We start from the raw sequence: 16037 nt of genomic DNA, 5'->3' as shown, positions 1-16037 counted from the left end.
AAAACCTTCAAGGTCCAGCTCCAGTGTGTACTAAATGGAGGCCTTCATTAGAACAAAGTTCTGTATTGCTCCCTGGTAACAGAGTTTGACATCAGGTAAAAATAAGTTGTTAGCTGTTTGGGTAGCTGTGAAAAAAATATTATGGGTATAAATTGGTATACAAATTATAGATGGAATACAATTATAGATAGATACAAGAAATAGCAATGATGGAACATAAACTGCAAGGCAAAAAGGACAAATGTAGCCCAGCAGCACAGGCCAGGAGGAGCAAAAGACCAGCACCATGGACAGCACCTTACACCCTGGACAGCGCTCTGGTCTGAGCTAATGCCACAGCCAGAGGATCAACAGCACTGTCCAATTAGTGGGGATTAGATTGGTTTATCTGCACCTTGTTAACTTCACTCCATAAAAAACAAAGCTAATTGAGCCACAAAGAGAAACAGGTAGAGGGGAAAGTGAAGCAGGGGAGGAAGAGAGACGAAGGAGAGAGAGGAAGACAGACGGAGGAGAGAGAGGAAACAGGAGAAAGATAAGAAATAAAAGAGAGGAAGGGAAAGAAAGTGGGGTGCTACCCTACTACCCTTTTGCAGGCCTGGAGAAAGAATGAGCCTGGGACAAACAGGACTGCCAAAGCCCCCTTTGAGGTCAAAACCGAGCTGCCAGGCAACTCTACCCATGGCTGCGCGGCGCTCCAAATCCAGCGCCACCCGCAGCCGGACGCCCGCAGCCCCAGCTCCGCGATGTTTGGAGTCGGCGGCGTCGCAGCGATGGGATACCAGCGGGGAGCGGGCAATGCCTTACCGGGTCGCCGTGCGGTAAGCTCCGGAGCGCTGTGGCCGCCGACACACAACATCGCGGAGCTGGGGCTGCGGGCGTCCGGCCGCAGGCCGCGCTGGATTTGGAGCGCCGAGCAGCCAGGGATAGAGTTGCTGGGGTCGGAGCTACAACCGGCGCCGCTCGCAGCCGGACGCCCGCAGCCCCAGCTCCGCGATTCAGCCAGTTTTTGATTATCAAGGATTCTGCGCTGACTCTTTACAAGTACAGGTGCACAACCTTTTATCCGACGATCCAAATAACGAAAACCTCCGAATAGCGACATTTTTTCGGTCCTTGAAAACGTTCACCGAGGGCGGCCCGCAGAGGTGACAGCGGAACCTCCGGTCGGTCCTCGAAGAAAGGGGAACTAAATCCCCATTCATAAAAGAGGTGAGGGTATATTGCGCGGGAGGGTTAATAATTGACAATATGCTGCTGTCTGCCCGCTGGGTTAAAACGTTCCCACGGTAGACACGATACACAGTGTATCGTGAGTCTTGCGTGGGAACTTTTTAACGCAGCGTGCAGACAGCAGCAAATTGTCGCTCCCTTCAGTTTCACCCCACCTACACCCCTCTGCTTCCCGGCCATGTGTGTGACCCCTTCCCTCCCCTCTCCAGCTCCCCGCTCATTGCACCGGCGCGGGGGCTTTGCACTGTCTTCACGTCGGCGATTCTAGCAGCGCAGTGCAGTCACCGGAGACGTCAGGACCAACGGGACACCGACCCCCAGGCCCACTGCAAGCACGGAGATCCAAGAGACCCGCAGCCAGCAGCAGCCCAGCCCCGTTCCAACTCCAGAGGAAAACTGCAAACTGGCCGGAGACGTCAGGACCACCAGAAGCCGCTCCCCGATGGGCCACTACGGCAACAAGTGGCAGTTTGCCCACAGCCCGAGCTGCGCCCTCTCATCGGGACACCGACCCCCAGGCCCACTGCAAGCACGGAGATCCCAGATCAGCAACTCCAGCCCAGCCCCGTTCCAACTCCAGAGGAACACGCAGTGTATGGGCAGAAGCTGATAGTGTGGAAGGAACTTCTTGTTCTTGGGGTGGCGCAGCTCGGGCTGTGGGCGAACTGCCACTTGTCGCCATAGCGGCCCATCGGGGAGCGGATTCCTCTGGAGGTGGAGGGGGGTATTGTGCTGTTTGATCGCCCTCTGCTATCCCGGGGACAGGGAGACCGGACGTTCACCGAGGGCGGCCCGCAAAGGTGACAGCGGAACCTCCGGTCGGTCCTCGAAGAAAGGGGAACTAAATCCCCATTCATAAAAGAGAAGGTGAGAGTATATTGCGCGGGAGGGTTAATAATTGACAATATGCTACTACCTGCCCGCTGAGTTAAAACGTTCCCACGGTAGACACGATACACAGTGTATCGTGAGTCTTGCGTGGGAACTTTTAAACTCAGCGTGCAGGCAGCAGCAGATTGTCGCTCCCTTCAGTTTCACCCCACCTACACCCCTCTGCTTCACGGCCATGTGTGTGACCCCTTCCCTCCCCTCTCCAGCTCCCCGCTCATTGCACCGGCGTGGGGGCTTTGTACTGTCTTCACGACGGCGATGGCAGCAGGTCAGTGCAGTCACCGGAGACGTCAGGACCAATTGGACGTCGACCACCAGGCCCACCGCAAGCACAGAGATCCCAGAGACCCACAGCCAGCAGCAGCCCAGCCCAGCCCCGCTCCAACTTCTTCTGCCGGGATCAAGGCGCAAACTCGCGACCTTGCGGATATGAGCCGAGCACTCTACCACTGAGCCAGCCATTAAAATCTACGCAAAAAAAATTCCATTCCGAAGACCGACAAATTCTGAATTACGAAAGGTGTCTGGTCCCAAGGCTTTCGGATAAAAGGTTGTGCACCTGTACCTTTATAAATTTCTATCTGGCAGTGTTTTCTGTCTCAGGAATTTCAGCCCTTTGTCTGTAGTTACTGTCATCAAATATAGACAAAGGGCTGAAATTCCTGAGACAGAAAACACTGCCAGATAGAAATTTATAAAGGTGGGGATCTGTGGTACTTCTGAAACACACGTTGGAAATTTAAACTTGGGCGCAACTAACATCGTCTAAGTAATGTGGCATCTTCCTGCAGTAAAGTCACGGCATCAGTACAGGCATGTCTCCAAATGAGCCAATTCAACCAAGGGAGGATATTTATAGTGTGTGAAAAAAAAGTGACATAATTTGTGCCACGTGACACTTCACAGTTCACAATGTTCATTCAAGATTTAACGGGAAAGCTCGGGAGACGGACAAGTCACTCGCACAAATAACAGAAATGCCGAGTACCGTGGGAACTCTTTATCTACCCCCCCGTTATATCGTGTGATATCGTGCTAGACAGAGATGGTTGAGTAAGTTAGGTCTTTATTCTCTGGAGCGCAGAAGGTTATGGGGGGACGATAGATGTCCTTAAAATGATGAGAGGGATAGACAGAGTTGATGTGGACAAGCTTTTCCCTTTGAGAATAGGGAAGATTCAAACAAGAGGACATGACTTCAGAATTAAGGGACAGAGGTTTAGGGGTAACATGAGGGGGAACTTCTTTACTCAGAGAGTGGTAGCGGTGTGGAATGAGCTTCCAGTGGAAGTGGTGTCGGCAGGTTCATTGGTATCATTTAAAAATAAATTGGATAGGCATATGGATGAGAAGGGAATGGAGGGTTATGGTATGAGTGCAGGCAGGTGGGACTAAGGGAAAAAAAGTTGTTCGGCACGGACTTGTAGGGCCGAGATGGCCTGTTTCCGTGCTGTAATTGTTATATGGTTATATGTTATATGGTTATAGACCACGACCACTTCACTCTGGTTACATCTTGCATCAAGTCGCCCCGTGAGAAAGTGCTTTAAAGGTGGTGCTAACCCACCGAATCAAAATTCCTGTAATTTGGTTGACTTAAAAACAAAAAGATCAAGTGTGAAACAAAATGGAACAGGGAATCGGACAACAGACTATTATATAGGCCTTGTTTCCTACAATTTAAGAGAGCTCAGACTGCAGGTAGTAAAGGCATGGATAGTTTCAACAGCAGATAAGACAATGGCAATTATTTTTACGTACAAATTTGAAAAAATTATTATATTTGCTTCTGGTTAAATATGCTCTTCACATCTTTGGGACAAATAATGACATATGCCACCTAATAGCCATACACAGGTTTAGTGTAAGGGGTAAGAGATTTAGAATGGATATGAGGGGAACTTTCTTCACCCAAAGAGTGGCAAGCATCTGGAATGTACTGCCTGAAAGAGTGGTTGAAGCTGGGTTGCTAACATCATTCACGTAGTATCTAGGTGAGCGCTTGCATTATGTGCACATAAAGGCTATGGACTAAGTGCTGGGAGATGTCATCAATACAGAGTGCCCTGGCCAGCGTTGGCAAGTTGGAATGAATGGCCTGTTTCCACGCTGTTCAATTCTATGGCTCTATATCATACTAAATCCACAGGTATTTTTAGATGAACCTAAACATGGTTTCTTCTCAAACTATTACAGTATTGTTCCTCCTCCTTCTTATCGAGCCCACACACAAGATTAGAGGTTGTTCAGTAGACCTGAACACATTTCTCGGCATCTGCATACAATGGTGTCTGTCCTGCGCTTTTTGTGCATGGTGGTGGAAAGATTGATGAAAACAGGGCCGCAACGAGAACGCTCTTTCCTTGACCTCAGTAATGTTCCTCAAGTACTGGTATTGTATTCAAATAAAATCCTGTATTTCCCTATCAGAACGAGCACACTTTAAGACTTTCCAATAAACTTTTACAACTCCATGCAGCCAAAAGAAATGAAGCATTGTCATAACAACTAAAATTATGGAGCTGTTCATGGAGCTTAAATAAATTTGGGAAAGCTTTATTAGAACAGCAATTAAATTTACAAGTCATGAAGAGTACACGTACCAAAACCCTTTCCAGCTAGTAAAAAGGTACAATTTTATCAAACCAGCAATATTTGTATTTAGATGGCAAATGTATTCTCCAGTTATCAGGGCAAGATATTCCAAAAACACAACTCACTGAGAGAAGTCTTAAATGGGCAAATGGGCATCTCACATTCTGATCCTCGACTCTCCGATGCATACTCCCAGCATTTACGGGGTGCAGGCCTCCAAGAATTTTACATGCTCCCAATTAAATGATCTCTGGCTCTTCCAAGTTAAAATGACTGCAGAACCAATTAATTCACCCTTTCCTCACAAGCAAATTCCCACATATGTAGAACTCCCTCCAACAATAATTTATTTCCAAAATGGGGACCAAAACTGCATAGTACTCTAGATATGGTCTCACTACTGTCTTGAACGGATATAAAATAAAATTCTACTTGGTACTCCACAACCTTTGAAGTAAAAGCCAGCATTCCATTAGCCTTAAGTTACCCACGGCACCTGTATGCTGGCTCTCTCCCTCTCATGTTCAAGGACATCCCAAGCCCCTTTGAATACTGCTGTCTGCAGCCTATCGCCATTGAAAGAACAATCTCCTCCGTCATTCTTCCATCCAAGTGAACAACTTCATATTTTCCTTTAATACTCCATTTGCCAAATTTTGCCCACATATTTATCTTATTAATATCACTCTGTAATTGTTTGCTATGACCTCATAGCTTTCCCCTAGCTTTGCATCATCTACAAATTTGTCAACAGAATAGCAACGGATCAGAATATTTCTGTGGTTATCTGTTATTCAGTGTTCCATCGTTATCTAATTAATAAATTATTCTACTAGTTTTCCAACCAAACTAATAGTTACCCACTTTTAGTCTCATACTTTTTTCAATAAGGATATTGCAACTGGTAATTTTCAAATTGTTTGGTACCTGCCAACACAAAAGATTTTTTTAAAGATTGTGACCAATGCATTCACTATCTTTGTGGCCAATACTTTCAGGATCCTAGCATGCAAGCCATTAGATCCAGTGGATTTATTAATTTAAGCTGTTAAATTGAAGCTGTTTTATATTAATTCACATGTTGGGCCCGGTAATTAATTTTTCATATTTTTCCTTGACATCATCTTATGTATGGTTGCATTTGCGCTGTTATTACACACTCATCTTCAATAAGTCTTCTTCTCCGAGATGCCCCAAGAGTCTAACAACCAACTGTATTTTTTTGAAGAAAAAATGATAAGATGCAGCTGTTAGAATTTGGCTGTACATGACTGGCACCATCTCCAATGTCATTTCGATTTCCCCCCCGAGTAAATACTGCGGAGATCAACATCAGTGTATTTCATCCACAGATGTACATCGTATAACCTATTTAAAAAGCAAACATGCAACTTTGGATGAAAATGAAAAAAAATTGCAAATGCTGAAGACATGAAAGAAAAAATAATTCGAAACATTCAGCGGATACGGAAACATTTTCAGTTCTGAAAAACATAAAATGGTTCTATTTCTGTAAAAGCTACCTGAACTGTTGAATAGTTTCAGATTTTTTTCATTTTTAGTCCATCTCTATGTTTCCACAAGGATCTTTCTGCTGGGAATACAGGCGGCATAGTACTGATATTTGGGGGGGGGGGGGGGGGGGGGGGGGGGGGGGGGGGGCAAGAGGATGACCATAATGCAAAGCTGCTTCATCTGTGCATGCGTCAAGGGATGCAAGTTGAGAAAAATTAAGTTGACATTTATTTAAATTGTTTTCTTCCTCCCTCATAAATTTTGTGCATGAATTTTATTCCAAATTTAAATTTTTGCTACTGTGATTTATAAATTATGTGACGGATGTACCCAAATGGTCATAATGTTGGGGGCATTTGTGTTGCACAGGTTATAAGTTGTCAAGTACCTTATAGTGCTAGTGGAACCGCATTACCAAGGTAAGTGGAGAGGGTATTTTATTTCTAGACATGTTGTTTAGATTGCTTTAGGCACCAGAGTGCTGTTGGATATAGAATTCCAATATTCAGACTATGTCGATGAAAAAAGTAATACAGATCCACCACTGATTTTCCGGCACTTTTGGTTCAATAGCTGTGCTGTATTATCCGTTTTGCCGGATCAACAGAGGTCATGGCCTTGGGAGAGGAGGGGGGGGGGGGGGGGCTGAGATACCAGCCTGCAAAGGCGACTGCTGATGTCAGCCATGGGAATGGAACTGCCGGTTCTGACCGGGCCAGAGTTCCAGAGCCCCAGCCAGCAAATTCAATCCACCGTTCGGCCACGGAAGACAGCTAATGGGAACAGATCTGCTGGCTCTAGCCGGGCCGAAGTACCAGAGTTCCGCAGCACCCAGAAAATCTGACCTGTCATTTGGTGCTGAAGTCCCAATGAGGTCGAGATCGACTGCCTCACCCAGTCGAGATGCCATATTTTCATGGGAACTTACATATCATTAAACTGGCATCTCGGACAAAAAATGAGCTTGTACGAGGTACATTGGAACAGCACAAGCTCGTTTTTTGTCTGAGATGCCAGTGTAATGATATACACCTAGAAGTACTAAGATGCCAGTTTACAGAAAAGTCTGTTCCTTTCAAAACTCTCAGTAGTCTTTGTTAAATTGCTGCTTTACTTTTTATAGAAAGATACCTTACTCTTAGGAGAGTAATGATTTTCAACTTCTTATTCAAAACTTTTTATTAATATAGCCATATAACAATTACAGCACGGAAACAGGCCATCTCGACCCTTCTAGTCCGTGCCGAACACATATTCTCCCCTAGTCCCATATACCTGCGCTCAGACCATAACCTTCCATTCCCTTCCCGTCCATATAACTATCCAATTTATTTTTAAATGATAAAAACGAACCTGCCTCCACCACCTTCACTGGAAGCTCATTCCACACAGCCACCACTCTCTGAGTAAAGAAGTTCCCCCTCATGTTACCCCTAAACTTCAGTCCCTTAATTCTCAAGTCATGTCCCCTTGTTTGAATCTTCCCTACACTCAGTGGGAAAAGCTTTTCAACGTCAACTCTGTCTATCCCTCTCATCATTTAAAAAACCTCTATCAAGTCCCCCCTTAACCTTCTGCGCTCCAAAGAATAAAGCCCTAACTTGTTCAACCTTTCTCTGTAACTTAGTTGCTGAAACCCAGGCAACATTCTAGTAAATCTCCTCTGTACTCTCTCTATTTTGTTGACATCCTTCCTATAATTAGGCGACCAAAAAATTGTACACCATACTCCAGAATTGGCCTCACCAATGCCTTGTACAATTTTAACATTACATCCCAACTTCTATACTCAGCTATCCAAGGCAAAGCAAGCTAATTATCTGAAATGGAGCCCGATCCAAACTGCCGCCTGTCCACGTCCAGAGATGTTGCACCAGCAGCACTTTGTGTTTTACTAAAGATTCCAGCATCTGCAATTCCTTGTCCCCAAGCAAATTATCATGTTATACCCAAAAGCTGCGCCAAACAAATTGTAAATTCAGTTATATTTCTTGCACTAATTATTGGCATCATAACTTTAGGATATCCTAATTAATCATCCCACCTTATTAAATATTCAAGTTCAAGTTCCTTTCTAGTCTTAATGAGGACACTGATTCAACACCCATTCATCATTTATACTACGCTCATTTTGTTTATATAGCCATATTTTTCTTTACTGGAAATCAATTTTAAAAGTTACAAATTGGATAGAGAAAATGAAATAACACTCATTTATATGCCATTTAAAAAAATCTTTGTCTCATTCCAAAACATTCATTGAGGTCAGAGATAAAACACAAGCACATCAACCAATTGTGGAGAGCCATGATCACTAGCAGTCAACAATTTAACTGACGCGTTAAATTATTGTTGACAGGACTGAAGAGAAAGAATGTTGGTCAGACACGAGGAATGCTTTTCTGCAAATATTAAACTGGATATGTTCAACATTCCTCAACATAACCTGAGGAATTTGGAGATTACTGTGAGGTGTCTGCCTGATTGTGCACTGGAACCACGCAGAGTTCGAACTACAACGGTCTGATTTTACGTCAGGAAGGTTACCAACTGGGTCAACATGAATTTCCTTTGCTTTGGTGGGTGGGGTGTATTGGAGGATTGTCGGTTCAGTTTAGTTTAGAGATACAGCACAGAAACAGACCCTACGGCCCACTGGGTCCGCACCCGCACACATTAACACTATCCTATACCCAATAGGGACAATTTTTACATTTACCAAGCCAACCAACCTTCAAACCTATACGTCTTTGGAGAGTGGGAGGAAACTGAAGATCTCAGAGAAAATCCACGCAGGTCATGGGGAGAACGTACAAACTCCGTACAGACAGCACCTGGGTCTCCAGCGCTGCATTCGCTGTAAGGCAGCAACTCTACCACTGCGCCACCGTGACCGTGGGGAAAATAATTTCCAGAATTTTGTACTGCTTTGATTTGGGCTATTTATCACATTTTGTATGGTTTGTCCAATATTAGAATCAGTAATCTGTCAGATTACATTTAATTTAATGACATTTTGAACAAGTACACATTTTGTAATGTTCAATTTGCACACTTTCAAACCAAGGAGCAAAAGTTTTGAGATTTTGTGCTAAACAAATGAGCAGAAACAAGTTACAGAAAGTGAAATTTCAATCACAGTATGCAGAACATTACCAGATCCTAGTCTAGAAAATCTGCTTGATTTAAAAATTAGCTACAAAAATGAAAATCTATCACAGACCTTTATCTTCAAAAAATGATGAAACTGCACTCCCCCCTCTAACATAGCCCAAATTATTTTTAGAAACAGTTCTAGTCCATGCTAGCTCTCGGACCAAATCCATCAATCCACTTGTTTCCCTGCAACCTATTCCCTCTCACATGCTCCCACATAATCCAACCCAAGGGGACATACAGTGCACTCCATAATGTTTGGGACAAAGACCTATCATTTATTTATTTGTCTCTGTACTCCACAATTTGAGATTTATAATAGAAAAAAAATCACATGTGGTTAAAGTGCACATTGTCAAATTTTAATAAAGGCCATTTTTATACGTTATACAACATGTAGAAATTACAGCAGTGTTTATACAGTCCCCCCATTTCAGGGCACCATAATCTTTGGGACACAGCACTGTCATGTGAATGAAAGTAGTCATGTTTAGTATTTTGTTGCATATCCTTTGCATGCAATAACGACTTGAAGTCTGCGACTCATGGACATCACCTGGGTGTCTTCTCTGGTGATGCTCTGTCAGGCCTGTATTGCAGCCATCTTTAGCTTATGCTTGTTTTGGGGGCTAGTCTCCTTCAGTTTTCTCTTCAGCATATAAAAGGCATGCTCAATTGGGTTCAGATCAGGTGATTGACTTGGCCACTCAAGAATTTACCTTTTTTTAGCTTTGAAAAACTCCTTTGTTGCTTTAGCAGTATGTTTGGGATCATTGTTTTGCTGTAGAATGAACTGCCGGCCAATGAGTTTTGAGGCATTTGTTTGAACTTGAGCAGATAAGATATATGCTACTACCATCAGCAGTTGTATCATCAAATGATGTGAGCCAGTACCTTCAGCAGCCATACATGCCCAGGCCATAACACCCCCCCACCAGTGTGTTTCACAGATGAGATGGTATGCTATGGATCTTGGGCTTCTCTCCTCCATACTTTGCACTTGCCATCACTCTGATATAAGTTAATCTTCGTCTCATCTGTCCACAAGACCTTTTTCCAGAACTGTGGTTGCTCTTTTAAGTATGCCTTGGCAAACTGTAACCTGGCCATCCTATTTTTGCAGCTAACCAGTGGTTTGCATCTTGCAATGCAGCCTCTGTATTTTTCTTGATGAAGTCTTCTGCGGACAGTGGTCATTGACAAATCCACACCTGACTCCTGAAGAGTGTTTCTGATCTGTCGGATAGGTGTTTAGGGATTTTTCTTTATTATAGAGAGAATTCTTCTGTCATCAGCTGTGGAGGTCTTCCATGGCCTGCCAGTCTGTTTGTGATTAGTAAGCTCACCAGTGCTCTCTTTCTTCTTAATGATGTTCCAAACAGTTTATTTTGGTAAGCCTAAGGTTCGGCTGGTGTCTCTAACAGATTTATTCTTGTTTCTCAAACTCATAATGGCTTATTTGACTTTCATTGGAACAACTTTAGTCTTTGTTGATGAACAGCAATAAAAGTTTCTAAAGGTGATGGAAAGACTGGAGGAAAGACTAGGTGCTGAGAGCTCTCTTGTACCTGCATTGAGAAGGCAATTAAAACTCACCTGAGCAATTACAAACACCTGTGAAGCCATGTGTCCCAAACATTATGGTGCCCTGAAATGGGTGGACTATGTATAAACACAACTGTGATTTCTACATGGTGAAACCAAAATGTATAAAAATACCCTTTAATAAAATCTGACAATGTGCACTTTAACCACATGCATTTTTTTCTATTACCAATCTCAAACTGTGGAGCACAGAGGCAAATAAATAAATGATGAGTCTTTGTCCCAAACATTATGGAGGGCACTATATACCATTCAAGATTCAAGATTCAATTTAATTGTCATTTGGACTACTTGAGGTCCGAAACGAAATGCCGTTTCTGCAGCCATACATTACAAACAAATAGACCCAAGACACAATGTAATTTACATAAACATCCATCACATTGCTGTGATGGAAGGCCAAAAAAACTTATCTCTCCACTGCACTCTCCCCCCCCCCCCACCCCCCCCGATGTCAGAGTCAAAGTCAAAGCCCTCGGCTGGCGATGGCGACTGTCCCGCGGCCATTAAAGCCACGCCGGGTGGTGCGAGGTCGCACACCGGGTCTTGGTGTTAGAGCCCCCGGCGTGCGCTCGCAGAGTCCCACGGCCATTCCAAGCCGCGCGGGGCGGTGCTGTGAGGCCCCGCTCCAGGAACTATTCGACCCCGCAACTCGGGCGGGAGAAGTCGCCGTTGCGGGAGCCCTGAAAAGCGGTCTCCCTCCAGGGACCCGCGGGCTCCCGGTGCCGCCGTCCGCCAGACCCGCAGTTGCAGCCTCCGAATCTCCGGAGGTCGGGCCGCAGCAGCAGCAGCGCTCCACCACCGCTCCACCCGCTCTGGACTCGGCCAGCTCCGCGACGGTGAGGTGAGTCGTCGGCACCAGAGTCCCCTGGTCTTCTCCTGTTGGAGGCCGCTCCTCGTTGCAGCCCCAACGACAACGGAGACACGACAAGAAAAGGTCGGGTCTCCCGTGCAGGGAGAGATTTAAAAGTTACCACACACACACACCCCAACAAAAAACAAAAAAACTACATAGAAACATAGACAAAAAATAATAAAAACGCGGACGGGCTGCAGAGGCCGCTGCTGACGAGAGTCGCGTCGCCTACCTAGATTCATAACTAACCTCGCCTCCAGGTTAGTCTTTGGAATGTGGGTGTAAACCAGAACGCCTGGGGGAAGCGCACAAAGTCATTGGAAAAATGTTGAAACTGCAAACAGAACGGATGCACCCAAACCTGAATCATTAGCGGTGTGAGTTATTGTTATTGTTATTGTTATTACGTTATTGACAATACCATTAAACTACTTCTGAATTTGCCTATCAACTGAACAGGGAAACTGCAAGCAGCCTGACCACACTGACTGCTGTCTTTTTATATTTAGATCCTGAAAGAATAATGATCAACTTTTAACACAGTTTCAGTGAGTAAATCCAGAACCAAGTAATGGACAATTTGTTAAAATGTCAGCCAGGATCTAAAATAAATCAAATCTCAATTATCTTCAATGAGAATATAGATCATAATGCACAAGTATAACCATGGTTTTGCAAGGTAAATACCAGTATTAGAAATTTAAGATGATAGATTAAATTACAGATTATACCTTACTTTGAAAGGTAGATTTGTATATGTTTACTAGATATCAGAATCATAAAATTAGACACCGTTTAGAGCTTATTAAATGTCACCCAATGCAGCAAAAAAGTGAATCTAAGAAATGTTATGAATGATTAAATCCTTAATATTATTAATTAAGTCTAAATAAAGTAAAAGGGCTCATACACTTTGATGGAATAGGTTACAGGGACGTTGAAATACATTTTTATATTCAACAATTTCATATTTTGGAGGTTCATAAAATCAGGCAAAGCTACATATCAGTAGGTGTGGGATAAAGCTAATAAAAAGACACTGTGATTATTTATTGACTGTGATATTCTTGGTGGACGGTTCAGTAGTGGTTCGAAGTGAAAACATGCATGAATGTAAAGTTCAATTCTGCACAAAAGGCGTTAGATGTTGGCTAATGCTACCAGAAGTGCTGTCATTACGCCACTAATTGGAAGTAAACTCAGCAACAGACCCACAATTCCAAATCTGTCGTTTGCTTCCAAATAGAAAGCAAACAACAGATTTGGAATCCTGGGTATGTCCATGAATCCACTCTGAGACTCCAGAAGGAGTTTGGAAACTTTCCCAATATTTAAATATGGGGAAAATCACCTCTCAGATGCTGAGCTAGGCCGTGTGAGGCAATTCTTCAGGATCTGAGATCCCATGGATTTCAAGGACTGTGGCGAAAGATGCAAAGTCACATTTTTATTAAAAACAGAATCTATTTAATGTTTATAATCATTTATAATTTTGAGGATACTTAAATAACTTCTCAATGTTTTTTTAAATGCCTCGATTTATTTAATTTTAATATTTTTTAATATCTGAATTCAAATTGTCAGATGATCATTATATCTTTTACAGCTGGCAAAAATGGGCGTGGAGTTTTGCAGCTGTTTCAAACTGGCAGATGCATTTTGGGATACACTGGAGGCCAGGAGGCTTTGGATCAGAGCCCTCATCAAGCCAGGCTAGTAGAGCTACATGGTGAATGTAGGAAGAAATTCCAAGTGGCAGATTCTTTAAAACTTAATGAACAGGTATGATTTACAACTCTAAATTAGTATAAATTAAGCAAATTCTAAATTTTGTAAAGTGTATTATCCATTATTTAAATTGTATGCTGGTTGAATTTAGGAACTTCAAGAAATGTGGCAAGGATAGGAGAGAATTACAAATCTGGCACCTGCAGTAGTATAAGAGACAATGGAGATGGTCATCAATAATTACAGCAGGATCATGACCAGGGGTTCCCAACCTTTTTCGTTCTGTTTACCCCTGGCAACTGGAATAACACATAAGAATGTTATTGCACTTATTTATGCACAACTAATGATGAACTGATACTGGTATACCAGAACCAAACACAGTCAGTCAATGAGAGAAAATAATGACAAATCCAGAATTGACAAATTTACCCCCTGGGTAGGCGAAAACTTCACCCGGGGGGGTAAATTTACCCCAGGTTGGGAACCCTTGATCTGGACCAAGAGGAATAGATAATGGAGCTTTCTTCAGATAATTAAGGTGTTACATTTTGGGGAATCAAATCTGGGCAGAAACCACAGTTAACGGTAGGGCCCTGGGGAATGTTGTAGAGCAGAGGGGTCTAGGAGTAAAAGTACATAGTTCCTTGAAAGTGGCATCACAATTAAATAGTGTGAAGATGCTTGGTACAATGGCCCCTTCAGTCAGGGAATTGAGTATCAAAGTTGAGATGTTATGTTGCAGTTGTACAAGACTTTTGTGAGGAAGCGCTTAGAGTATTGTGTTCAGTTTTGGTCACGCTGGAAAGGGTCATAGGAAAAATGCCATTAAGCTGGAAAGAGTGCCGAGAAGATTTAGGAGGAAGTTTTCGGGATTCAAAAGCCCGAGTTGCAAAGAGAGGTGGGGCAGGCTAGGTCTTTATTCCTTGGAATGCAGGAAGCCAAAGGGTGATCTTGCAGAGGTGTATAAAGTAATGAAGCGAATAGAGAGGGTGAATGCACCTTGTTGTCCATTCATTTATAAATTTCTTGGCATGCATACATTGTGGAGGATTGTATGAACATGTCTGTGACAGAAAATTGGCTGACAGATAATGCTATCTGCAACCTAAATGAAACCTCCATTCTGACTTTTCCTTCCATTACTTTTCTGTTCAGATCTCAGACCACCATTAACCTTGCTCATGCATTAATAATTCCATTGTCTCAACCATAGATCATCGCCATCCATTTGAATACTCCCTTATATTGATTCCTCTTTCTCAAAGCCACAGAGAAGTAATCTGCCCTTCCTCATGCAACTTTGTTTGCCTCCAACTCCTCCCCGTCAACATTCAGCAGGGTGGAACTATGCCGATCTGGGTCAATTCTCACACCTTAGAATTCCCCTGCAGGCTAATCGTCTAATGTTCACAACATTATTGCTGGTGCCATCCAAGAATTCATTGTTGCCCCTTCCTTGATTTTGTTATCGACAGGCTTCCCTGTGGCATCCATCATCTAAAAACAACGTGTCACCATTTTCTATAACTATATGTTGTAAAACTCAAACTAAACATCTTTTGTCATTAGCCACAGCCTTCATTGTTCTCTTTAACAATTGTGCAAAAACAGAATCAGACTGTTAGCAACCCGAGTCATACTTGACCATGAGATGAACTACAGGTTTTCTTTTACTAACTTCTCTGTAAAATAACTTGACATAGTTCGCTATGCTTAAATCACTGCATAAGTAATACCATTGTTGAATCTGAAGGGCCTGTCCCACTTGAGCATCATTTGCGTGTCACACAGGTGGCGCGCAAAGATTTTGTGATCCCCAAAATCCTGGGGCGCTGCGAGCGTCTGTGCGTCACTGCCTACGCCACCACGCGCCATGCGCGCATCACGACGCGTAAATGATGTCGCGTAAATTACGTGCAAATATCGCCCAAATGGGATAGGCCCTTAACATTTCACCGGAACTGAATGTTGATGACTCAGTAAGTACTTACTGTGTACGTTATAACTGCTAGCATCCCAATCAAGGTCAATGTGCTTATGGAGAAAGACAAGGCAGCCAAACCATCTGTGAACAAAAAATTCAAGTATCAACTTTATTAACAGCAGCTCATTTCTTGATGAGATCAGCAGGTAACAAGTTAAAATGTACAGCGCTTTAATCAGTAATATGGGAAAGGTAAACTGGCTTTAACATTGACCCAAATTTTGTGAGCAATAGAAGCACAGGGCTGAAAATCTAAAACCGTTCTGACAAAGAGTTTGGGACCCAAAACAATAAATGCTACTCTTTCCACAGATGGCATCTGACCTGCTGAATGTTTCCAGCATGTTCTTCATTTACTAATGAAGTAGACTCTCAGCTGTTTTCAAGAAAATGAATACAAATTTAGGTATAAACACCCAAGTAATTAAAAAAAGCAAAAAAACTTTTAATTCATGGACATTTCATGGTATT

The 16037-nt window shown here is 43.2% G+C and overlaps 1 protein-coding gene across 2 annotated transcripts in view; it reads right to left on the bottom strand.

Moving 5' to 3' along the window:
• lmbrd1 (LMBR1 domain containing 1) overlaps positions 1-16037 on the bottom strand; it is a 163004-nt gene that overhangs the window by 51254 nt on the left and 95713 nt on the right. For both annotated transcript variants that reach the window (XM_055635037.1, XM_055635038.1), the window contains exon 7: positions 15574-15647. In XM_055635037.1, coding sequence (XP_055491012.1) covers positions 15574-15647 — 74 coding nt within the window. The remainder of the gene's footprint in view (positions 1-15573; positions 15648-16037) is intronic.

This window comes from Leucoraja erinacea, chromosome 5, assembly GCF_028641065.1.
Source record: "Leucoraja erinacea ecotype New England chromosome 5, Leri_hhj_1, whole genome shotgun sequence".
NCBI classification, from domain to species: domain Eukaryota; kingdom Metazoa; phylum Chordata; class Chondrichthyes; order Rajiformes; family Rajidae; genus Leucoraja; species Leucoraja erinaceus.
This window is presented reverse-complemented; position numbering and strand designations above follow the sequence as displayed.